Consider the following 25,078-nt stretch of genomic DNA (forward strand, 5'->3'; position numbering starts at 1 on the left):
CATTGCTGCTGCCTCCATGCTTCAGCCTGGAGTGCATCTTTGGGAGGTGTGTGTGTGTGGGGTGTGTGTGTGTGTGTGTGTGTGTGTGTGTGTGTCCTGAGCATTGCTGCTGCCTCCATGCTTCAGCCTGGAGTGCATCTTTGGGAGGTGTGTGTGTGTGGGGGGGGGGCGGTGGCTAATTGACTCCTGTGGCCCATTGACTTCTTGCCATTCTGTCCTCCCTCACCCCCCCTCTTTTCTTCCTTTCATTCCTTCCTCCCTCCCTCCCTTTATTCTTCCCTCTCAGGCTTCCTCCCTCTGACCCTTCTGTTCCTTCCTCTCTTCCTCCTCTCTCTCTTACTTCCTTCCCCTCTTTCCCTTCCTTCCTTCCTTCCTTCCTTCCTTCCTTCCTCTCTCTTTATCTCTCTTCCTCCTCCCCTTCTTTCCTTCCCTCCTTCCTCTCTCTCTCCCTCCCCTTTCTCTCCCCCTTCTTTTCCCCCTCCCCCTTCCTCCCTCTCCCTCTCCTCTGTCCCTTTCCTGCTACTTCTCTTCTCTGTCTCCTTCCCTTCTCTCTCTCTCCCTCCCCTTTCCCCCTCCCTCCCTCTTCTCTCTTCCTCCCCTCCCCTCCCCTTCTCCCTCCCTCCTTCCTCTCTCTCTCTTTTCTTCCCTCCTCTTTCTTCCACCTTCCTTTCTTTCTCACTCTCTCTCCTCCTGGTGCAGCTGGGAGCCGGCCCAGCCCTGTCGTGGCTGGTCTGGGTGGAGACCTGGCGCCGCCCGCGGGGAGTGACCGCCCGGCAGGGAGGCGGCGCAGAGGACCCGGCGGATAAAGCGCTGTGTCCCCGACTGGTGGCGGGAGCGGGGGACAGCAGAGGACAGCGGGGGGATGGCGCGCGGCGGGCAGCGGGGCCTGGGCCCCCTACACCTGCTGCTGCTGGCGGTCGCCGTGTCCCCGACGGCCGGGGGCGACTGGACCGCAGAGAAGGTGAGGGGCTGGCGGGCAAGCGGGCGGCCCGGGGCTCGGTCCTCGCTCGGTCCTCGGGGACTGAAGGACACAGGAAGTGAGTGTCATCGCGGCTGGGGACAGCACAGGGTCCGCCCCCCCCCCGCCCCCAGCCCCTCGCCGCCCCCTGCCCTGGCATCCCCGCGGCCGTCTCCTGCCCAGAGGACAGTGAGGTGTGGGGACACAGTGACTCATGGGCCCCTGGGTGGAGGCGAGTGGCAGCAGGACCCTCCCATCCTTCCCCCTTGCCCCCCACCTTGTGCACCTCTCTGGTAGGCTGCTGCCAGCCAGGCAGATGGGGAGGCCTGAGTGAAGCAGGGTGCAGGGATGGTGTCGGATGACGGTGCCCGCGGAAGATGCGCGGGGGTGGTGGGGGTGGTGGTGTGCGTGGGGGGGGGGGGAAGGTGATCAGAAAGGCAGGAAGCAGGCCAGACCCTCAGTAGGTGTGGCTGAGTCCCTTCACCAGTGTGGGAACGGGTCCCCCCTCCACCACCAAGCCTGCCCCCTGCTCCCCTGCCCTGGCTCCCTGCCCCGGCGCCCCGCCGCACTCCCAGGTTTGAGAGTCACTGCAGGTCTCTGTGCTAGCACCACCCTCAGAGTCACTGAGCCCCTCCTCTCAGTGGACAGCATGGGGGTTTGGGGCAGGGGGGGACTGGCCACTAGCTCTCAGCACCCCTCACTTGAGCACCCCAGGGAGAGAACCCAGGGAAGCAGGCCGTGGCTGCGGGCAGGAGGACCCCTGCTTCTGGGAAGAGTCCACCCAGGAGGGGAGTTTAGCCTTTGAGGTATGTTCTTTAAAAGATATCTGTTTTCCTGCAAAAGTCAGAGCACTTGCTCAGCTTTGGCCTCAGGCATTTAAGTTCTGTGCACTCACACTGAGTTAACTCCCTGGCCACGTTTAGTATTTAAGAATAAAGACTCTGCTTTCCCTCCCAACCCCAGTCCCACTTGTAGGGGGGAACTTCAGGAATAGTGAAGCAGATATGCAGGTGTCTCTTTTTTTCCCTGTCTCTCCGCTCTCAATTTCTGTCTTATCAAATGAAGGGGGAAATAAAAGAGTTCTTTTGTTTTCTTATTTTATTTATAATAAAATAAAAGTTTATTTAAGGAGAGCTGCTGTGTTCACATGCAAGGCAGTGGGTCAAGTTTGCACAGCACGTGTGCTACCCATACTCTCTCCCAGTCCCAATAATTGTCTCATATATTTTTTTTGTGTGTCAAATTTGAATTGCAAATTTCAACCCATAAATAACATATTTCTTAGTTTTGTCCAGTTTTCCCATATGACCTTATGCATTCTTTTTCAAAAATATGATTTAAAAAAGTGACATCTGTTCCAATAGAAATGATTCTGTTGATATAACAGTATATTGGGGCATGTCTAAATTTTACTAGCCTAAAGAGAGCAAGATGGACCAATTAAATGTACTTTAAAACAAGGGGTGGGTTTCTTTGATTTGAATAATCAGGAATGTTGTGTTTTTACCACCTGAGCAGGTCTGTTCTTCCTTTCCTGAATGCACCATCCAAGCCTCTTTCCTTGTCTGATAATTGCCTTCCAAAAGGCTCAGGTCCCTAGTATGTTTTTGATAAGATTCTAATCACTGCTGGGTTGGGAAACCAGGTACTTTCAGTGGTGGCTATGAAGGAAGGAACTGACAAAAATCTACTAGGACAGTGTCAGTCCCCTATCCCCCTGTCCCCACCCTACCTGAACTACTTACTGCCCTGCTTCTGTGCCATGGAGACGTCAGTCTGGTGGGGCACCCTCCTTGGCTGCAAGGTGTGGTGGGGCCAAGGGAAGCTCTGTGTGGAAATCTGTTTCCTTGGTTTTGAAATTTAGGTGTGTCCACCCTGCTCTACCTTATGGCCACAGTTCAGCCCTGGCTGTGACTGTGTGCTGGCCTGGAAACCCTCAACAAGCTTCCCACAGATGCACCAGACCGGCCCACAAGTATGTGTTTGGGGGTGCTGGCATGTAGGCCCCAGCTGTCTTATCTGGAACCCCACAGTGCCCCAGGAGGGGGCAGGCTGATGCCTGGTGTCCCATGAGGAAACCTGACCATAGTCAGTCCGGCACTGGCAGGAAGCTTCCTTTTTCCTTCCTCCCTCATCCTCTTCCCTGCGATGCCAGCTGAGAAGTGGGGTGGAGGGGAGGCTGGTGGAAAAGTTTGAAGAGGACTATAGGGGGTCTGGGGAGACAGAACAGTGGTTCTGTAAAAGACTTCCATGCCTGAGGCTCCAAGGTCTTAGGTTCAGTCTCTGGCACAACCATAAACCAGAGCTGAGCAGGGTTCTAGTCTTTCTCTCCATCTCCATCTCTGTCTTTATTTATTTGTTTATTTTACCAGAGCACTGCTCAGCTCTGGCTTATGGTGGTGCGGGGGATTGAACTCAGACTTTGGAGCCTCAGTCACAAGAGTCGCTTTGCATAACCATTATGCTATCTACTCTGTCCTCTCTCTTTATTAAAATAAAATATTAAAAAGGGTGGGGGTCAGAGGAAGAACCCACTCCCCTATTTTCTGGGTCAGAGTGGACCCTCAGTGAAACTCTGAAAGGGGCAGTTTGTTTTGGGAAACCTCTCCCTTCCTGCTCACCCCTTTCCTCAGTCTCCCTCCCTTCTCAGAGGGCATGATTCAGAATGGGGGTCTGTACTCCCAAACTGAAGATTCACCTGCAGCCTGCCCTCTGGCACTATTCACCATTTGTGAAGTTACCCCTTGCAGGTTGGGAGCAGGGGCTTGAACCTGGGTCCTTGTACATGGTAATAATGTGAGTGTTCAACCAGGTGTGCCACCACCTAGCTCCTTATATACAAAGTTCTTTTGGAAAAGCTTACTCCTGCCTCTTGTCTCCCCAGATTTCTCTTTGTGGAGCCATTAGAACTAGGCACTGACTGTCTCCTGCCCCCTGCTCCATAATCCTGGAGCTCTGGGGAACCACTCCCACTCTGAATGCTGCCACAGAAGGAAGGCTCACTGGGGTGTGACAGACCCAGGAGCTGCTGTACTTGCCTCCACCTTGTAGATGAGGACATGAAGGCTTCGGAATGTGCTTAGGTTACTTCTCTCCAGTTACAGCTCACAGGGGCTGGGGGTTGGGCTGAGTGAGTGAGTAGACCCCCACCTTCTCTGCATGAAGGTTCCTGGGGATGGAGCTGAGACATGCAGTCTCAGCTAGACATGGGTCTAGAGGAAGAGAAGTCACTAAATACCAGTTCCTTACCTATCAGCCGCACAGTGTGCTTCACATAGAGAGGAAGTACCATGTGATCACTCAGTCACTCAGCAAACACTGGTCCTGATGAGAACAGCTGAGCAGTCAAGACTCTCCCAGTTTCTGTTTTGTGTTGTAGAGAAGCTGGTGTCCCTCTGGAACTTTCTTACTCCCCCTTAGAGAAGAAATCATCTCACCACCCACTGGGCTCACTGGGAGAGGAGGCACATGTTTCCTCCTTCTGGGCCAGATATGCATGCAATGATGCTCTGTCACTATCGTGTCACAAGGAAATGTCATGTGGGGCCCGGGGAGGCGGCTCAGAGGCAGATCACAGACCTGGGTTTGACATTTCTCCCCACCCTCCCCAAACACACACACACACACACACACACACACACACACACACACACACACACACACTGTGGAAACAAAGACAAATAGAAATAGTACATGGCAAGTGTTATCATGATGCTTTGTTCTCTCACTCATAGTAAAAGAAGGAATGGAAGAAAGAAAGGAAGAAAAAAAAGAAAGAAAGAAAGAGGGAGGAGGCTCCTGGGGATATATCCTAAGGAACCCAACACATCCATCCAAAAAGATCTGTGTACACATATGTTCTCGGCAGCACAATTTGTAATAGCCAAAACCTGGAAGCAACCCAGGTGTCCAACAACAGATGAGTGGCTGAGCAAGTTGTGGTATATATACACAATGGAATACTACTCAGCTGTAAAAAATGGTGACTTCACCATTTTCAGCAGATCTTGGATGGACCTTGAAAAAATCATGTTAAGTGAAATAAGTCAGAAATAGAAGGATGAATATGGGATGATCTCACTCTCATGCAGAAGTTGAAAAACAAGATCAGAAAAGAAAACACAAGTAGAACCTGAACTGGAATTGGTGTATCGAACTGAAGTAAGACTCTGGGGTGGGTGGGTGGGGAGAATACAGGTCCAAGAAGGATTCAGAGGACCTAGTGGGGGTTGTATTGTTATATGGGAAACTGGGGAATGTTATGCATGTACAAACTATTGTACTTACTGTTGAGTAAAACATTAATTCCCCAATAAAAAAAATCAGAAAAAAAAAAAGAAAGAGGGAGGAAGCAAGAAACAGAGAAAGATAGATAGACAGAAAGAAAATACAGCAGGCAAAATCATAACCCCCAGGAGTCAGGCGGTAGTGCAGCGGGTTAAGTGCACGTGGCACAAAGCACAAGGACCGGCATAAGGATCCTGGTTCAAGCCCCTGGCTCCCCACCAGCAGGGGAGTCGCTTCACAGGTGGTGAAGCAGATCTGCAGGTGTCTATCTTTCTCTCCCCCTCTCTGTCTTCCCCTCCTCTCTTCATTTCTCTCTGTCCTATCCAACAACGATGACATCAATAACAACAACAATAATAACTACAACAATAAAAAACAACAATGGCAACAAAAGGGAAAATAAATAAATAAATATTTTAAAAAATCGTAACCCCCAAGATGCCAAGTTTGAATGTCACGTTTCTTACCTGTTTAAGTAAAGGTTTACTTAACAGATATGTGCATATGTCTGAGAGCGTAAGCATGAATAGCATGCTATCAATAAAGTCATTTTAGGGGGCCAGGTGGTGGTGGACCAGCTATCATGCTCAAGGATATAGGTTTGAGCCCCTGGTCCTTCCCTGCAGAGGGGTGATACTTCAGTGGTGAAGTAGGTCTGCAGGTATCTCTTTCACTATCTATCATCTATCTATCTATCTATCTATCTATCTATCTATCTATCTATCTATCATCTATCTATCTATCTTCTTCCTTTTTCATTTTCTCTATGTTCTGTCTAATAAAATAGAAAGAAAAGAAAAAAGGGTGGGGGAAGGGCCACTGGGAGCTGTAGATTCATAGTGTTGGCAACAAGCCCCAATGATAATCCTGGTGGTAAAATAAAAAAATGAATAAATCATAAGTACAAAAATAAAATTAAAAAGTTTTAGCAGAAGATGAGAAGCACGGCATGTGGGGCCGTGAATGCACCTGTTCTGAGAAGAGCTCAGCAGTCGCCTGAGTTAGGGCTGGTCAGCGGACACCTGCCAGAAACACACTTGAGATTTCAGTGTTCTTGTGCTTGTGTGGAAGTAAGTAAAAAGAGGCAAAGTTAATTTTAATAATACACTTTGGGACTGGACAGTGGTGTGCCTGGTTGAGTGCACACATTATAATGCACAGGGACCTGAGTTCAAGCCTCAGGTCCCCATCTGCAGGGAGGAAGCTATATGTGCAGCAGGTCTCTCTTTCTCTCTCTCCCTTTCTCTCTCTCTCTTTCTCTTTCTATCTCTCCCTCTCTCTCTCTACCTCACCCTTTCCTCTCAATTTCTCTCTGTTTCAATCCTAAATAAATATATAAATAAAATATTTTAAAAGAACATACTTTAAGTTATATAAGATGAGGGTTGGGCAGTGGTTAAACACACACATTACTATGTGCACTCAGGTTCAGGCCCCCTGTCCCCACCAGCGGAGGGGAAGCTTCACTGGTGGTGAAGAAGGTCTGCGGGTATCTCTCTGTCTCCCTCTCCTTTCTCAATTTCTCTCTACCTGACCAAATCAAATAAATAGCATATTTTTAAAATTAAGTTATGTAAGATGAATTGTCTCAGCACGAACCATTATAGATTATTAGTAAGGCACTTTATGTTGTCCACACCTGCTCTTTGAAGCCCAGTGTGCACACTCCAGGTATAGTCCTTCTGAACCCCACCTGCTGCTGCATTTCCAGAGCTCAGTGCCACACGGGTCCAGTGCTGCCATGTTAGTGAAGCTCCAACTCAAATGCCTTTATGCTTATCCTGAGGGCTGTGGGAGGTAAGGGACCTGCCCAGGCTCAGGCCACCTTTTTTAAAAAAATTTATTTTATTTTATTTTATTTTATTTATAAAAAGGAAACACTGACAAAGCCATAGGACAAGAGGAGTATAACTCCACACAATTCCCACCACCAGAACTCTGTATCCCATCCCCTCCCTTGATAGCTTTTCTATTCTTTAACCCTCTGGGAGTATGGACCCATTATGGGATGCAGAAGGTGGAAGGTCTGGCTTCTGTAATTGCTTCCCTGCTGAACATGGGTGTTGACAGGTTGATCCATACTCCCAGCCTGTCTCTCTTTTTCCCTAGTGGGGCCAGGTTCTGGGGAATCAGAGCTCTAGGATACACTGGTGGAGTTGTCTGTCCAGGGAAGTCTGGTTGGCATCTGGAACCTGGTGGCTGCAAAGAGAGTTAACATATAAAGCCAAACAAATTGTTAACTAGTCATGAACTTAAAGGCTGGAATAGTGCAGATGAAGAAGAGGTTGGGGGGGGAGTCTATGTTTTGTAGATAGCTAGTAGGCATATTTTAGTTATATTCCAAAGGGCCTGTGGTTATACTAGTTTTTTTTTTTTTTGTTTTTTCCCTGAGCATGAAACCTTATAATGCAGGTGGATTCAAGTTATTGTCTAAGGAGATGATGCCATGGCTGGAAAAAGGACCAGGAAGCTGATCAGGGAAAAGAGTAGCTCCCAAATATGGGAAAAGTGTATAAATACTGTTGACTGTAAGCCCCATAGATTTGATGTGATCTGGGGCCCATATTCAGCTTAGGAGCCTATGTGACTTCTGCATCCCTGTAGATCTGAGCTCACATTCTGTGGTCATTAGTAGGAATGATCCAAGCTGCCCCAATATCAGGACCCATCTTCCTCAGGTGTAACATAGAGTATGTTGTCCATTCTCCCTTCAGAGGATGGAACATTGTTTGCTGTTGTTGATGCAAGTTGAGGGCAAGGTCCTATGGGGGTCCCCAAAGGGGTCTATTTTGTTTTCCCTGATAGAGATGACTGGTAACAATGGAGAGAGGGATTTATTTGAGGTCTAGGCCCATCATATCTGTTTGGAAATCTCAGGACTCCCCAAATAGGGCCCCAGCTGATGGGATGTCAGGCCACCTTTTACCATCAGCTAGAAAGCCAAGAGGCCTTCCCAGCCTCCCCACATTGCTGCTCCTGTGACAACACATCTTGCCCCCAAGTGTGGCTCGATCAATTGCAACAGCCTTCTGAATGCTGGGAAATCAACAACTGCTATTCTGTAACTTTCCCCTTATAAAACAGGTGTACCAGAAATTCTCAAACATCATGCAGAAAATAAATGTTGACTATGAATTCTCTGGCTGGAAGCATTATGTTAAATTTGTTTTTCAGATAGGCTGTCAAAAGCAGTTTGCCTGACTTTCTGGCTAGATGCTGCCCATTTGAAAGTCCAGGGGGTCAGGTTCTGGTGCCGTGGGCAAAGACCCAGGTTTAGATCCTCCATCCTCGCCTGCTAGGAGGAAACAGGGACCTGGGTTTGAGCCCTAGTTCCCTACCTTTTTGGTGACCCCAGCAGGATTTGGGACTATTAGCATATAAATGACGTCACCCTGACGAGGTGCTTTAGAGAAGGGAATGCATAAAAGCAAGGGACTTCGAGCATGTGGCTCTCTTTGGCTGCTGCTTCTTCTCCTGGTCAGAAGCCTCTTGGCGGTGCGCCATGGCTACTTCTTCTGGGAACTGAACACGTATGACTCTGCTAGCCGGTAAACTTTTAGACCCCTCTACAGCCATGAGCAATCTTTACCTCAGCTGATAATTGTTTATCTTATGAGACTATACTTTTGATAACTATACTCAGACTTTATGGACCTAGCATACTCTTAACCCCTGATGATAAGTGCTTATTTTGCCTTTTACCTGCTTCACCCTAATAACCTTGTATCATTTAAACCAGTTCCCAGCTCCCCGTTGTGAATCCTTTCACACCACTGCAAGCAGCACCAGTTCCCAAAACCCCCTTTTAAGTTAATTTACAATATGCCTTTAGGAGAGACACTTCATGAGCAGTGAAACAGGGCTGCAGGCATCTCTCCTTCTCTATCTCTCCTTCCCTCTTGATTTCTCTGTCTTTTCAAATCAAATTAAATGAAAAAAGAAAACCAGGATTTCAAGTCACTCAGTGGGGTTCAAAGCAAATTGTTTTCCAGTTATGATTGTCTTGGGGAAAGTCTCACACAATCTGTGCAGTGACAGTGAAAGCCTCTCCTCTGTCCCCAGAAACATCACCAGCCGGCCATCCTGAACGCCTTGGCACTGCAGCAGGTGGCAGAAGGCACCAACATCTCCGCCATGTGGCAGAATGACCTGCATCCACTGCTGATAGAGAGATACCCGGGCTCCCCTGGAAGCTTCGCTGCCCGCCAGGTAAGAAGTCAGTGGGGGGAACTGTCTTCCCTTGGAAGATGGTGTTTGGCCTGGGGTTCTGAGGTTCTGAGTTGTCTAACATCCAGTCTACTCTGGCCCCAGAGGATTCAGCAGAATGAGCACCCTGGAAAACTCAGCAGCTGGGAACAATTATTGGCTTGGAACTGTAAGCTGAGGGTATCTGAACCAGCCTGGGTGTAGAATCTGAGCGTCATGGTTGGACAAGGCACCCAGCTCTCTGTCCTTAGTGCAGCACTCTCCAAGGACCCAAATTCACTTTTTGTTCTAGTATTGTCTTTTTTTTTTTTTAATTGGGTAGAGACAGAGATAAACTAAGAGGGAAGGGAGAGACAGAGGAAGAGAGACACCTGCAGCACTGCTTCACTATGCATGAGGCTTCCTCCTGTGGGGGGGCAGAGGTTTGAGCCAGGGTCTTTACAGACTATAATATGTGTGTTCAACAGGGTGTGTCACTGTTTGCCCCCTTTTATTTTTTTTTAACATTTTATTTATTTATTAATGAGAAAGACAGGAGGAGAAAGAAAGAACCAGACATCACTCTGGCACATGGGCTGCTGGGGATCAAACTCAGGACCTCATGCTTGAGAGTCCAAAGCTTTCTCACTGTGCCACCTCCCGGACCCCCTTTTATATTTGTATTAGTAATTTAATATTTATTTACAAAATTACATGTCAACAGGGATATAATGCCACTTCATTCCCACCACCAGGACTGAATCTTCACTCTCCTTTAGAACATCACCTCTCTACCTTCAGATCTTGACCCACGCTTAGAAAACATGCAGTGGGGGGCCAGGTGGTAGTGCACCAGGTTAAGCTCACATCGTGTGAAACCCAAGGACCAGCACAAAGATCCAGATCAGAGCCCCCGGCTCCCCACCTGCAGGGTGGGGGGGTCGCTTCATAAGTGGTGAAGCAGGTCTGCTGGTGTCTATCTTCTCTCCCCCTCTCTGTCTTCCCCTTCTCTCAATTTCTCTTTGTCCTACCAACAGCAGCAGCAACAATAGCACCTTCTCCTGGCTGTGTATTTTTATGTAGCTGTTGGTGTTGTGTTTAATTTGTTTGTTAGAGAGAAGAAGATCACTCTGGCGTACATGATGCCAGGCATGGAACTCAGGGCCTCCTGGGTGCAAGCCCTGTGCTCTGCCACTTCACCACCTCTTGAGCCACTGCATGTTTCCTCTTTCTTTTTTCTTTTTTTTGCCTCCAGGGTTATCACTAGAGCTCAGCGTCTGCACTATAATTCCACTGCACCTGGCAGCCATCTTTTTCCTCCATTGCTATTGTTGCTGCTGCTGTTATTGGTAGGATAAAGAGAAATTGAGAGAAGGGGAAGACAGAGAGGGGGAGAGAAGATAGACACCAGCAGACCTGCTTCACCACTTATGAAGCGACCCCCCCACCCTGCAGGTGGGGAGCCGGGGGCTCTGATCTGGATCTTTGTGCTGGTCCTTGGGTTTCACACTATGTGAGCTTAACCTGGTGCACTACCACCTGGCCCCCCACTGCATGTTTTCTAAGCGTGGGTCAAGCTCTGAAGGTAGAGAGGTGACGTTCCCAGACAGGAGAACATGAAGACAGATTTAACACACACAAGATCTCATGAAGAGATATTCCTGTTACTGGCAGTTTGTTCTGGGCTTGTTTGACCCGATTTTACTTTTCTTGCTAAAAACCTGCAAGTCTGGTGGGCTCTTGCTGAGCTGTTTCCCTGACCCCCACCAGCTCCAAGTTGCATTTGAGCACCTATGGTGGGCTGGGTCTTTTTGTTGTGGGGCTCCAGTGATTTCACACACTCCTGAGAGGGGCTTGGTAGTGAGGAGAGCAGGGTCTGGGAAGCTGATGCCCAAAAATTACTGTGGGGACTCTCAGGGTTGAGCCTCAAAATCAGAAGCTATCACAACAAGGGTTGTTGAGGCCGGTGTGACTGTTTATCAACAGACACGTTGTTAAGATAAATAAGAGTATTTATGTCACATAGAAGAGGTGACTGGGGGAGAACTCTTTGTGGAGGGTTTTCTGATGCTTTTGTGGATTCTGGTGGCAACACAGAGGTCGGAAATGACAGTTTTGCCCCAGGTTATGCTCTAGACACACAGGCAGGGGTTAAAGCAAGTCCAAGGAGGGATTCCTCATCTGCACACTGCATGTGCTGGACTATGTAGACGAGTCTATGTATTTCTCACTGAGAAAAATCTATCAGATGTAATTGACCCAGATTCCAAGAACTGGGGAATCACACCATCAGTGAGTGGGGGGCAGTGACTTTAAGAGGCAGGAAACACTTCTTTTTATTATATTGAAGAGAGGGCAGGTGGATGTGCAGTGGAAAAGGTGAACCACTGAGGAATCAATCGAAGATGCCCCTCGGCCAAAGTCCACCTGGGGACAGGAGCAGAGTGTGACAGCTGGGGACACTCCCTCAGCCTGAGCTCATCTTCCCAGGAGCTTCCTGTCACAACTATTTCAAAGCTCTTGTTTCCATATCTCTTCATGTTAAGTCAGGGCAGGTCACACAAGTCACAAGAAGCCAGAAAATAATGTATTTCCTTAGGGTGGGAGTAGGTGTGTGTGTGTGTGTGTGTGTGTGTGTGTGTGTGTGTGTGTGTGTGTGTATGTGTGTGTGCTGGGGGGCAGTAGTGGTGCTTCCCAGTCATTTCCAGTTATTTCCAGTTTTCCTGAGTTTCACCTCCCAGCCACCACAGGGAGTCATTCATAGAGTAAGGGTTTATTCCTAGAAAACTGTCTTCCCCTGTGACCAGGGATGTGGTGAAGTGGTAAAGCCCCAGGCTTGCAAGTTTGAGGTCCTGAGTTAGAGCCCTGACACTGCATGAATCAGAGCATGCTCTGACCACTCCTGTTTCTCATGAATAAATACTGAAGATGCATGTAGATGCTCCCCTCTGTCAAGGCATGTGCCTATGTGCTGGTCTGCATCTGTGTAAATGAGGAGAAAGATACAGACTGTTAACTTGGTGATGTGAATGATTGGTTGGAGTGATCTAGGGCTGAGGGGGAAGGCTGGTTTCTCCTTCAAGCAGCTTAGATTCTCAGACCACAAGCATGTGCTATATCCTTCTATTTTATTTTATATTGGTTTATTTATTTACTCATTTGTACCAGAACACTGCTGCACTCTGGCTTATGGTAGGGGGATTGAACCTAGGCCTTGAGAGTGCCAGGTATAAGAGGTTCTTTGCATAACCATTAAGCTATCTCCCTTCCTTCCTCTCTCTCTCTCTCTTTCTCTCTCTCCCTCTCTCCTCTCCTCCCTCCCTCCCTCTTTTTCTTTCTTTTCTATGAAAGAGAGATACAGAGAGAAAGACACAGAGAAAGACCAGAGTCCAGCTCAGCTCTGGTTGATTGTGATGCTGGAGATTGAACCTGGAACTTCAGAGCTTCAGGCAGGAGAGTGAGTCTTTTGCTTTCTCTCCAGCCCTGGTGCTCCATATTTTTAAAGATTCATTTGTCATTTGCTTTATATGAGATGAAGAGAGCAGCACAGACTGAGTCTGGGATGGAGCTGGGAACCTCCTGTGTGCAAGTTCTGTGTTCCTCCAGCTGAGCTACCTCTAAGCCTGTGTTGTACTCCTTACTGAGAGGCATTTGTGGGGCAGGTAGGCTTTGGACTCCCCAAGCTGAACTGTCCCTTTTTCTGTCCATCAGCACATCCAGAGCAGGATTCAGAGACTCCAAGCTGACTGGGTGATAGAGTTTGACACCTTCTTGAGCTGGACACCCTATGGCACCAGGTCCTTCTCCAACATCATCAGCACCCTGAATCCCACTGCCAAGAGACACCTGGTCCTCGCCTGCCACTATGACTCCAAGTACCTCCCCAGCTGGGATGGCCGGGTGTTTGTGGGGGCCACAGACTCAGCTGTGCCCTGTGCCATGATGCTGGAGCTGGCTCGTGCACTGGACCAGAAGCTTCTCTCCCTCAAGGTATATGTTTCCTCCCCACACACCTGTGAGAACACACACTAGCAAGGCAGGAAGAATTCTAGAATCCTTGGGGGCGTGGGAGGGCCACTTGGGGATGCTGGCTTCTGGTCCATGGTGTTGCTGGCCCTGCTGTAAAGCAGCATAGGGATGAATAAGCACCAGATGGGCCATCACATCTCTGTGGACTCCAAATTCAAGATCTAAGACCATGAATTCAAGAACTGGTACCTGTTCTTTTCCTTAAGGCAGGCTCGCAGAGGCAGAGCTGGAAGCAGACACGCCTCCTGGTTATTATCCATAGATCTTGGCTCAATGTTATGTCTCATAACAGGGCTTTTGTTGTCCTTAGCTCAGAACAGGTCTGGGGCTCTCAGATGTCATTTTATCTCCACGTTCCTGAGGGTGCCTTGGGAAACAGGCACTTAGCGCCATGAAGACGTGCAGTCCAGATGGCGCTCTCCATCCCACAGATGTAACAAAGCAAAATCCAAAGTACTTTGTTCACAAGCAATAAACACCTTTCTTCTTGTCCCTCTGAGTTTTGTGACAGGTCCCGACTTTGGCACTATGGTTAATAAAGAAGTGAAAGGTTGATTATCTTGTAATGGAAGGAATAGAGAGGTCTTTGGGGTCTGTTTAGAAAGCAAGAATTGAAAACATCAAAAAAAAAAAAAGCAATAATTGTTCACAACCTCCTGGGACCCCTTTCACTATTATTTCATCTTGTTTTGTGTCTCAAACCTTCTAGAATGCCTTAGTTCTTGTGGTTAACAAGCTCCCGCCCTCAGCGGCTGAGCAAGAGAGCTCAGAGGCTGGTGTGGAAGTCTGAGTCTTCCTTCTGCATGTCTTGTGTGAGGATATGCAACAAAATGCCCCTAGGCCATGGTACACACACTCTGGCATATTTGGTGCCAGGAATTGAACCCAGGATCTTGTGCTCACAGGTCCTGTGCCTCACCATTATACTACCATACTCAGGCTGTAAGCTTGGCACATTCTTACCCACATTGGTTCCCACCTTCTCCTTTTGGGTGTCTGCATTTCTGCCTGGGGAACAGGGAAACCTGCTGTTTTGTTAAAAAAAAAAAAAAAAAACCCTCATGATACTTTTGCTTTCTCTGATTTTGTTGCCAGAAGCCTTCTGCCTCCAGGTCGGACCTCTCGCTGAAGCTCATTTTCTTTGACGGGGAGGAGGCTTTTCTGCACTGGTCTGCCCAGGACTCTCTGTATGGGTCCCGACACTTAGCTCAAAGGATGGCGCAGACCCCTCACCCTCCTGGGGTGAGAAATACCACTCAGCTGCAAGGCTTGGTGAGTGGGTGACTGGGATTACGGTGGTGGGCTCGGCTCCAGAGAACAAGAGCGGACATCCAGGCATTGGCCGTAGCACATCCAGTGTTTATCGGAGAACATTTCTTGGCAGGCCTGGAGGTTTTGAGGAATCCCAGAGCTGGGAGAGAAGGGCTCTGGGAAGGAGAAAGGCTGAGTCTAATTGACATGTTGTCCAGAGAAGAGGATAGAGACATCAGGTTGAGTTCAGTCCAGTGTGGATCATGTAGAGAGGTGGAGACAGTGAGTCCCTTCTTTGTGTCTCATTGACATCCCAGAGACTGGGCTCTTGGGGGGTGGAATAAGAGGAGAATCCAGGGTGACCAGGAGGTGATGCAGTGGGTAAAGCCCTGGACTCTCAAGCATGAGGTCCTCAGTTTGATCTTTGGCTTTGTATATACCAGAATGATGCTCTGGTACCATTCTCTTTCTCTCAGATAATAATGACAGTAGTAATGTTAAGTCTTTTATTTATTTATTTATTTGAATAAGGGGGTTGGGGGTGGGTGGTTGCACACTTGGTTAAGCACACAAGCCACCATGTGTGAGGACTCAGGTTCCAGTCCCTGCCCTTTCCCACCTGCAGGGAGGAAGCTTCATGAGTGGTGAAGCAGAACTGCAGGAGTCTTTCTTTCTCTCCCCCCTTCTACCTCACTCTTTCCTCTCAATTTCTCCCTGTTTTACAGGAAGAAACAAACAAACAAACAAAAAGGTTGCTGCTGGGAGTAGTGGGTTCACAGAGCTGGCTCTGAGCCCCAGAGATAACCCTGGTGGCAGTAAGGGCTAGGCTAGGCTGGGCTGGGGGTGAATTATCTTGGTGATATCAGTGTCATGGTTATTCTGAGAGCACATGTGATCTTTCTTTTTTTTTTAAGATTTATTTGTTTAGGATGGGGGAGACAGTTTAATGATTATGCAAAGAGATTTTGGCGTCAGGCTCTTAAGTCACAGATGCAATTCTCCAAACCACCATAATCCAGAGATGTGCAGTGGTCTGGCAAAAGAAAAGAACAAAAAAGTTTATTTATTTGTTAAAGAGCCAGAGGGGGAGAGTGAGATCCAGGGCCTTCCTCAGGCACATGTGAAGGCAGGGCTCGAACTCAAGACCTCATGCCTGAGGTCCAATGCTTTATCCACTATGCCACCTTGTGGGCCATTAGGTTTTCTTATTCTCTTCTCTTCTCTTCTCTTCTCTTCTCTTCTCTTCTCTTCTCTTCTCTTCTCTTCTCTTCTCTTCTCTTCCTTCCTTCTCTCTCTCTCTCTCTCTCTCTCTCTCTCTCTCTCATGGTTTAATTAATTATTAACATAAAGGGGAAGAACCAGAGCATCACTCTGGCACGTGATTCTGGGAGATCAAATTTGTGTCCCCACACCTGGGAATTCAATGCTTTTTAACCCCTGTGTCATCTTCCTGGCTTCCCTCTCTCTGCTCTAACCTCTCCCTTCAGCCCTGTAGTCCCTGCCAACCTCTGCCTGCAAGTCTTGCATCTATATCAGCTGTACAGAGACTGTCTTTTAATTTTCCCTTTTATTGCCTTTGTTATTTTTAATTGTTGTAGTTATTATTGTTGTTATTGATGTCGTTGTTAGAACAGAGAGAAATGGAGATAGGAGGGGAAGACAGAGATGGGGAGAGAAAGATAGAAACCTGCAGACCTGCTTCACCGCCTGTGAAGCGACTCCTCTGCAGGTGGGGAGCCGGAGGCTTGAACTGGGATCCTTATGCTGGTCCTTGTGCTTTGCACCACATGTGCTTAACCTGCTGTGCTACCTCCTGACTCCCAGAGACTGTCTTCTTAATCAATACCTGCGAATATTTATTTGCTCTGCTTTTTTTTTTTTTTCCACTCCAGGATTATTGCTGGGTCTCAGTGCCGACACTACAAATCCACAGCTCTGGGTTGCCATTTTTACCCCCATTTTATTGGATAGGGCAGAAAGAAACTGAGAGAGGAGGGGAAGATAGGGCGAGAGAAAGACACCTGCAGACCTGCTTCACTGCTTGTGAAGCTTCCCTGCATGTGGGGAACAGGGGCTCGAATCCAGATCCTTGTGCAGGTCCTCGCGCTTAGTACTATGTGTGTTTAACTGGGTGTGCTAGCATGCACCCACACACACACAAGTGGGGTGGGCTACCTATAGGCTTCTTCTCTCCAATGTTTCATGTTTCATCCACTGAGGAAACGCTGGCTTATCACAGGAGAGGCCCCTTAGACTCAGAGTTTGGGCTCTGCCTCGGAGACAGGAGGAAATGGAGAGCCAGAGACATGAGGTCATCCAGCCCCCAGTCAAGGCGTTTTCCCCATGTGTTGCCTGTGGAAAGAAATGGTTCTGTTCCAGTTGTTCTCTGATATGCAGTTGAATCACTACAGACTGAACATGGGATGGCTGGGAGAACAGGCAGGATTGGGCTCCCATCAGAAAAATAAAACAAATGCACTTAAAAAAAAAGAGAAAATCTATGAGGTATTTATCCAGACACCCTCTTTCTAAATGATGCTTAGTGATCTCCTTCTGGGGTTACAGACACAAAGAATTGGCTCTTTCTGTTTGTCCTCACTGTGTAAACAAGATTCGAAAAGCCCTCCAAGATGATGAGCTTACAGTGTTCTTAGGTGCTTTGCTTGTTTTAGCAGCCCTCCCTATTATTTTCAATGATTAAAGTGCACTTAATTCAGAATGAAAGTTTTCATCGATCAGTCACAAAGATGATCTGGTGACAGTGATAAAACAACTCTTTTTCTCTCTTAGGATTTATTTGTTTTGTTGGATCTAATTGGGGCTCCAAACCCGACATTCCCCAACTACTTCCTAAACACTGCCAGATGGTTCTCTCGACTCCAAGCCATTGGTAAGCACCCTTGTGATACAGCCAGGCCCTGGCTTTTCCTGCTGACAACACTGCATGTTCGCAACTGACATTCAGGATTTCAGTGTGTGCTTTCAGTCTGGGGTGGACCTCCCTGGCCTTTTCCTCTCCCCTGCTTTCCTTGTCCTCATCTTCTCTGTTCATAGGGCCATACTGTTTTTCTACATGAAGCTGCATTTTTGGAATGGAAAAATAGAAGGCCACATTTCACATTTAATATCCCCAGGACTGGTTTGGAAATACTTTCTCAGAGTCCTGTTGGAAGCATCTGGAACACATTGCGAGGGACATGTTTATTCAGCTCAGTGTTCTGCCCCGTGAGACATGTTATGTCCATCTCATGGTGCCAGAAGATCTTCCTTTTTTTTTTTTTTTCTTTTTAATTGCTGTCTTGGTCCTCTTCCACTTTCTTCCCTATTCCAGATAGTATCTTCCCTAGAATGTAGTACAGTTCTGCCTGCTTTCCAGAGAGGTAAGAGATAGGGGTGTGAGAGTTCTCAAATCAGGGGAGGGAAAGTGTAGAGTTGAAGGGATGAAAGTCTTGTGTGAATGTCCTCATTCCTCTGACACGTGAGTGGGCTGATTGTCATGGGTGTGACTGTGCTCACTGCTGTGGGATAGTGGAGCTTTATTATTATTATTATTATTATTATTATTATTATTTTAGGCAGTACTAGGAACCAACCCACGGTCTTACACCTCCCCTAGGTGAGCTACCTCCTGACTTGCACAGACAGAGAAACAAGAAAGGGGGGGGGGGGCATAGCATCTAGAGGGGAACCTTCACCAGATTCCAGGTCTTGAGATCCGTCAAGGCTCAGGGTTGAGTGAGATTAACTTCATCACCTTCAGTGACTGAAGATCGGGAGGGATACATACAAGACATCCCAGAGGTGGGACAGAGTCAAGCGTGCAACGCTGACCAGAACTCCAACAGCTTAGTAACTGACAGAATTGTGCACACCATCAAAGAAGAATGGAGAAGATCAAAAGTGTTTTTCAAGTGAGCCTACATAAGGGATAAATGCTACGATAAATGTTAGGATACATGTTAAGATACAAAAATGTCAGGGTAGACTTCTCAGGGGGAAACAGTACAGGTAAGGGTGTTTAAAACTCAGCTACACACGCCATTGTCTAAATGTCATCATGTCAGCTACACACTCCTTCACTCCTTTGATGCTATAAGGAATACTGAATTTATTCTCAGGTCATCCTTGCACAACCCCTAGACCCTGGAAGGGCTGCTGGTGGTCAGAGTGCATGGGTCAGGCTTGTGGTCTCCTTCAGTCTGTGGACTTTAAAAAAAATATTTATTTATTTATTTCCTTTTGTTGCCCTTGTTTTATTGTTGTAGTTATTGTTGTTGTCGTTGGTGCTGGATAGGACAGAGAGAAATGGAGAGAGGAGGGGAAGACAGAGAAGGGGAGAGAAAGACACCTGCAGACCTGCTTCACCACTTGTGAAGTGACTCCCCTGCAGGTGGGGAGCCGGGGGCTTGAACCCTGATCATTAAGCCAGTCCTTGATCTTTGCACCATGTGCACTTAACCCGCTATGCTACCGCCCGACTCCCCAGTCTGTGGACTTTAACTCATGGCCTATTTCCGACCTCTGTCTCAGAGTGCATTTTTTTTTTTTGCTTCCAGAGTTATTGCTGGGGTTTGGTGCTGGCACTACAAATCCCCTGCTTCTGGCAGCCATTTTTTCCATTTCATTGGATAGGACAGAGAGAATTGAGAGGGGAGGGGAAGACAGAGGAGGAGAGAAAGATAGACACCTGCAGACCTGCTTCACTGCTGCTGAGGCTTTCCCCCTGAAGGTGGGGAGTGGGGGTTGGAAGCTGCATTGTTGTGCGGGTCCTTACACTTTGTACTATGTGTGCTTAACTGGGTGTGCCACCACCTGGACCCAGCAGACATGTTTCTTACAAGCATCAGACATGGGTGAAAACCAGTAGGATTTCTAATAGCAAATATAAGGCAGTCTGGGTCCAGGAAAGTCTTCAACAATTACGGAAGCTGCCTCCAGTGTGGTGGGGACTGTGCTGGAACCTGGGCTGCTTACATGGCAAAGCAGGTAACCTCCCAGGTGGGCTATCTCCCCATCTGTTCCACACCATGTGACGAAGATAAACTATGTGGTGCTAAGCCTCAGAAACTTGGCTCTCTCAGAGCATCTGTCAGTTGGAAGCAGAGGCTCACCAGCTAGCTGCTCCTTGTCCCCACAGAACGCAACCTCCATGGCTTAGGTCTGCTCCGAGATCACTCCCTACAGAGGCCCTACTTCCAGAACGTTTTCCAGGGCTCCATCCAGGATGACCATGTCCCATTTTTGAGGAGAGGTGAGTGCATGCACAAACACATTTGTGGTATTTCTGATGTTGTACATGTGTTTCCAGTCATCTACAAATGTGAAGAGTCATAAACTTTGTTGAATTCTTAATGCTTCTGCACCCCAACCCCCCTTGCTGCTGGGGCCTCACACCTGTGCAATTTCACTGCTCCAAATGGATTCTCCTCCTCCTCCTCCTCCTCCTCCTCCTCCTCCTCCTCCTCCTCCTCCTTCTTCTTCTTCTTCTCTTTCTCCTTCTCCTTCTCCTTCTCCTTCTCCTTCTCCTCCTCCTCCTCCTTCTTCTTCTTCTTCCTCCTTTTCTTCCTCCTACTCCTCTCCCTCTTCCTCCTCCTCTTCTTCTTTTTTAATTTATTTTTTGCAGTTTTTAAAAAATTCTTTATTGAGGAATTAATGGTTTACAGATCACAGTAAAATACAATAGATTGTACATGCATAACATTTCCACATAACCATACAACCCCCATTAGGTCCTCTTCTTCTTTCATGTTTCAGGACCTGAATTCCCCTGCCACAGTCTTTTTACTTTGGTGCAATACACCAACTCCAGTCCAAGTTTTGTCTAGAGTTTTCCCTTCTGATCTAGTTTTTCAACTTCTGTTTATTGTATTTTAAAGAGAAAGAGAGAGAGAGAGAGAGAGAGAGAGAGAGAGAGAGAATACAGAGAAGAAAACACAGAGAGAAAGACCAGAACACTGATCAGCTATGGCTGACAGTGGTGCTGGGGATTGAACCTGGAATTTTTTTCCTTTTTTTTATTGGTGAATTAATGTTTTACATTCAACAGTAAGTACCATAGTTTGTACACGCATAACATTCCCCAGTTTCCCATATAACAATACAACCCCCACTAGGTTCTCTGGATCCTTCTTGGACCTGTATTCTCCCCACCCACCCACCCCAGAGTCTTTTACTTTGGTTCGATACACCAATTCCATTTCAGGTTCTACTTGTGTTTTCTTTTCTGATCTTGTTTTTCAACTTGTGCCTGAGAGTGAGATCATCCCATATTCATCCTTCTGTTTCTGACTTATATCACTCAACATGATTTTTTCAAGGTCCATCCAAGATCAGCTGAAAACGGCGAAGTCACCATTTTTTACAGCTGAGTAGTATTCCATTGTGTTTATATACCACAACTTGCTCAGCCACTCATCTGTTGTTGGACACCTGGGTTGCTTCCAGGTTTTGGCTATTACAAATTGTGCTGCCAAGAACATATGTGTACACAGATCTTTTTGGATGGCTATGTTGTGTTCCTTAGGATATATCCCCAGGAGAGGAATTGCAGGATCATAGGGTAGGTCCATTTCTAGCCTTCTGAGAGTTCTCCAGACTGGTCTCCACAGAGGTTGGACCAATTGACATTCCCATCAGCAGTGTAGGAGGGTTCCTTTGACTCCACACCATCTTCAGCATTTGCTTCTGTTACCTTTTCTGATGTATGACATTGTCACAGGAGTAAAGTGGAACCTGGAATTTTTGAACCTCAGGCAAGAAAATCTTCTCTCCTCCTCCTTCTTATTGGGAGGGATTAATGAGTCATTTACAGTAAATATAGTTGTTGATACAAAGGTAAAAATTCTCCATTTTCTGCAAAACACTCTCACCCCCAGCCTAGGTCCTCCTCTGCCATCATGCACCAGGATCTGAAAATCCCTTACCTCTCCTCAGAGTCCTTGACTTTGGTGTAATACATTAGACCTAGTCTGTTTTCCCCCCACCCCCTTTTAGGGTTATCGCTATTCTTATTTCTGTTCATATTTCCCGACTTCTGTCCATGAGTGGGATCATCTCATATTCACCTTTTTCTTCTGGCTTATCCCACTTAACATGATTCCTTCAGGTTCCATCCAAGATGAGGTAAAGAAAGTGAACTCATCATTTTTAATACCTAAGTAGTATTCCATTGTGTATATAGACTACAAGAACATCTTTTGCAGAACAATTATGCCCTCCAGATGGATTCCTTTTTTTTTTTTTTTTTTTTTGCCTCCAGGGTTATTGCTGGGGCTCAGTGCCTCCACCATGAATCCACTGCTCCTGGAGGCTATTTTTCCCCTTTTGTTGCCCTTGTTGTTTATTGTTGTTATTGTTGTCGTTGGATAGGACAGAGAGAAATCAAGAGAGAAGGGGAAGACAGAGAGGGGGAGAGAAAGATAGACACCTGCAGACTTGCTTCACTGCCTGTGAATCGAGGAGGGAGCTGGGGGTTTGAACCAGGATCTTTATGCCACTCCTTGTGCTTTGTGCCATGTGCACTTAACCCACTGAGCTACTGCCTGCCCCCCCCATGAATTTTTTATTTTCTTTTTTCCTTTTAATCTCAAAGGAAGGAGAGAGAGAGGGAGAGAGAGGGAGAGGGAGAGAGAGGGAGAGAGCGAGAGCGAGAGAGAGAGAGAGAGAGAGAGAGAGAGAGACAGACAGACAGACAGACCATGGACACCATGATGCTGCTCCACCATCTGTGAATCTTACCTGTGCATGGTGCTCCCATGTGGTTCTGAGACCTAAACCTTGGTCCTTGGTAAAGCTCATGGTAAAGCATGGTAAAGCATGCTCTCTATTGGGTGAGCTATCTCCCAGCCGCTTTCCCCCAGGAATTATTAGCTTCACCTGATCAATTTAATCACCAAGCATCTCATGTCTCCCCCCACCTTGGAGATGGAGCTTACATAAGCTTTAGTGGGGCTGTGTTCAGCCTGTTCACTGGTGTCAGCTCACCTTCTAGGAAAGAGCCTATCATCACCTGTGCTTTATATTCTTGGCTGAGTTCACCCACTTGTGCCCAGTGAATGGCTGACTTTGGAGTCCAGGGTGAGCGCTGGGAGACAGACAGATGGTGATGGCAGCTGTCTGACTGTGGTGGAGACCTCTCACTCTGAACTCCTCAGAAACACGCCCCTCATGACAAGCTGCTTCTTTCCCACCAGGTGTCCCCATCCTGCATCTGATAGCGAAGCCCTTCCCGGAAGTCTGGCACACGCTGGAGGACAACGAGGAGAACCTGAATGAAGCTGTCATTGACAACCTCAACAAGATCCTGCAGGTCTTTGCGTTAGAGTACCTCCACCTCTAACACTCTGACGTGGCTTACGTTGGTCGCTTCCAAGGCTGAGGCACCGTGCAAAAGAATCAGACCCTTGATCAATGATGTGTGGAAACTTTTGCCCTATTCTGCAGGTGTTTTCATTTATTGGTGATCAATAAATCCTAGACTGTCATCATGTCCTAAACTGCTTATTGATTTTTTTTTTTTTTTTTAAGATGGAAACACAGAGAGAAGCCATAGCACTGAAGTTCCCTTCATTATGTTGGGGGCTGGACTCAAATGGGTCACACACATGGCAAAGCAGCACACTATTCAAGTGAGCTGTTTCACAGCCCCTCTCCGATTTTTATCTAGTGGTAAGGAAAGGGAAACATAAATATGTCAGAAAACTAGTGTCTTTTAGACAAGAAGCTGTGACACAGGAAGCCCGGTGGTAGCACACCAGGCTAAAAGCACATAGTGCAAAGCGCAGGGACCTGAGCAAGGATCCCGGTTCAAGCCCCAGCACCCCAGCTGCAGGGGTGGGGGTGGGGTTGCTTCACAAGTGGTGAAGCAGGTCTTCTGGTGTCTATCTTTCTCTTCTCCTCTCTCTTCCCCTCCTCTCTCAATTTTTCTCTGTCCTCTCTAACAACAACAGCAGCAACAGCAACAATGGAAAACAAAAACACAGTGCAGGAACAAAACCACAGCCATAACCCTGGAGGCAAAAAAAAAAAAAAAAAGGATAGGAAAGAAACTGTGATGCTAAACCAGACTCATGTATTCTATACCATGTTCTTTAGAAGCTACTTAACTACAGTGGTCATGTGTGATTTTGTGATGTGTGAAGTGTGGGCTGAGCTTTATGACTTCTTCCATACTGGGGCATCTATTGTGTATAGTACAAAACAAATGGGGCTGGAAGACTTTCATTTTCTTTGAGAAATCTCTGTTGGGTTTATTTCATGGAGATTAAAACAGGATTTAATACCTCACTGTGAATTTTTTTTTTTCATGGACTAGTGAAGAACTGTAAGGTTTTAAAGTGGAGTCCCATTTTTATAGAGTTTTATATTGTCAGTCTTCTTATTGTAGAAGTAAGTCAGTAACAAAATGCAGAGGGGCTGGGAAGATAGCATAATGGTTCTGCGAAGAGACTTTCATGTTTGAGGGCACCAAAGGTCCCAGGTTCAATCTCTGGCACCACCGTAAGCCAGAGCTGAACAGGGCTCTGGTCTCTCTCTTTCTTTTCCTCCTTCTGTCTGTCTGTTTATCTCTCAAAAATTTTTTTTAAAAAGTAGAGAAAGGATGGAAAAAGCTACAACCCCACTCTATCAGCAGGCTCTCCATGTAGTCTGAAAGTATGCTGAAGCATGTAATTATCATCAGACTGGATCTATGCTTTTTGACCTGTCTTCCTGTTAAATGCTGCAACTCCCAGGTCTTGATTGATTCACTGTTGTGGTTTTGGGCTGAGCTGCAGACACCAGAGACTGCGAAATATTCTCCCTGGAGTCAGTGTGAAGGCAGGAGTGGCAGCAGCAGTGGACAAATGCCTTTTGAGTAGGTCAATTTGATGGCATTTGGGTTGGTTGAGTTACTTACAGCATGTTTCGTGCCAGAGATTCCTGGAAGCAAACTCGTCTGGGCTGGAAACTGAGCGTGTGGATCTCTCTTTAGCTCCAGAAAAGAATGCTCTAGAAAGGCTGGCCTGACTAAACAGCGGGAAAACTGACCCTTCCATAGAGGTGGGACAACTGTTATCCATGTGCCACCCCTGTTCTGGGCATGGACAGTGAAGATGGACTTGTTTAAGCTGAGCAGGAGATACCTCAGGTGGGAGGCGAGTGGACATTGAGTAGAAAATCATCAATGCTAGAGGCTGGTGGGATGGAGGGCAGTGGGGAGGGAGGGTGTTGGCCATCATTTCTCCTTTGGCTAATTCTGCTTCTGTTTCTATCCGTGTTTGTCATCACGCCAGGTTCCCCTGCATTGCTTGATGCTGTGGTCTGTTTACATAATCGCTGTTTTGCCTGAGACCCACCCTGCCTGCAAGGCATTGGTTTAATCCCCACTGG

General features: G+C 47.3%; 1 protein-coding gene and 1 long non-coding RNA gene across 4 annotated transcripts in view; both read left to right on the forward strand.

The window, feature by feature from the left end:
* The window catches only part of LOC132537461 (uncharacterized), a 317,125-nt gene that overhangs the window by 172,323 nt on the left and 119,724 nt on the right, over nt 1–25,078 (forward strand). The window lies entirely within an intron of this gene.
* On the forward strand, nt 613–23,193 carry QPCT (glutaminyl-peptide cyclotransferase). 3 transcript variants are annotated; one of them, XM_060186872.1, is made up of 7 exons: nt 613–961; nt 9,308–9,454; nt 13,142–13,420; nt 14,558–14,731; nt 17,501–17,600; nt 19,848–19,961; nt 22,903–23,193. In XM_060186872.1, exons 1-7 carry the CDS (start codon nt 863–865, stop codon nt 23,046–23,048), a joined length of 1,059 nt encoding a protein of 352 aa, XP_060042855.1. In that variant the 5' UTR covers nt 613–862; the 3' UTR covers nt 23,049–23,193. The 3 variants fall into 3 exon arrangements, with proteins under 3 accessions (XP_060042855.1, XP_060042856.1, XP_060042854.1); XM_060186871.1 differs by having other exon boundaries at nt 621–961; nt 14,555–14,731; XM_060186873.1 differs by lacking the exon at nt 14,558–14,731 and having other exon boundaries at nt 617–961.

Source organism: Erinaceus europaeus, chromosome 3 (genome assembly GCF_950295315.1).
Source record: "Erinaceus europaeus chromosome 3, mEriEur2.1, whole genome shotgun sequence".
In the NCBI taxonomy this organism is placed as follows: Eukaryota; Metazoa; Chordata; class Mammalia; order Eulipotyphla; family Erinaceidae; genus Erinaceus; species Erinaceus europaeus.

Bases quoted from the DNA above. Each gene is read 5' to 3' on its own strand.
- QPCT (XM_060186871.1), top strand. From the start codon at position 863: ATGGCGCGCGGCGGGCAGCGGGGCCTGGGCCCCCTACACCTGCTGCTG. The intron at 962-9,307 runs GTGAGGGGCTGG...CTCTGTCCCCAG, and splicing joins GCGACTGGACCGCAGAGAAG to AAACATCACCAGCCGGCCAT. The intron at 14,732-17,500 runs GTGAGTGGGTGA...TTTCTCTCTTAG, and splicing joins CCACTCAGCTGCAAGGCTTG to GATTTATTTGTTTTGTTGGA.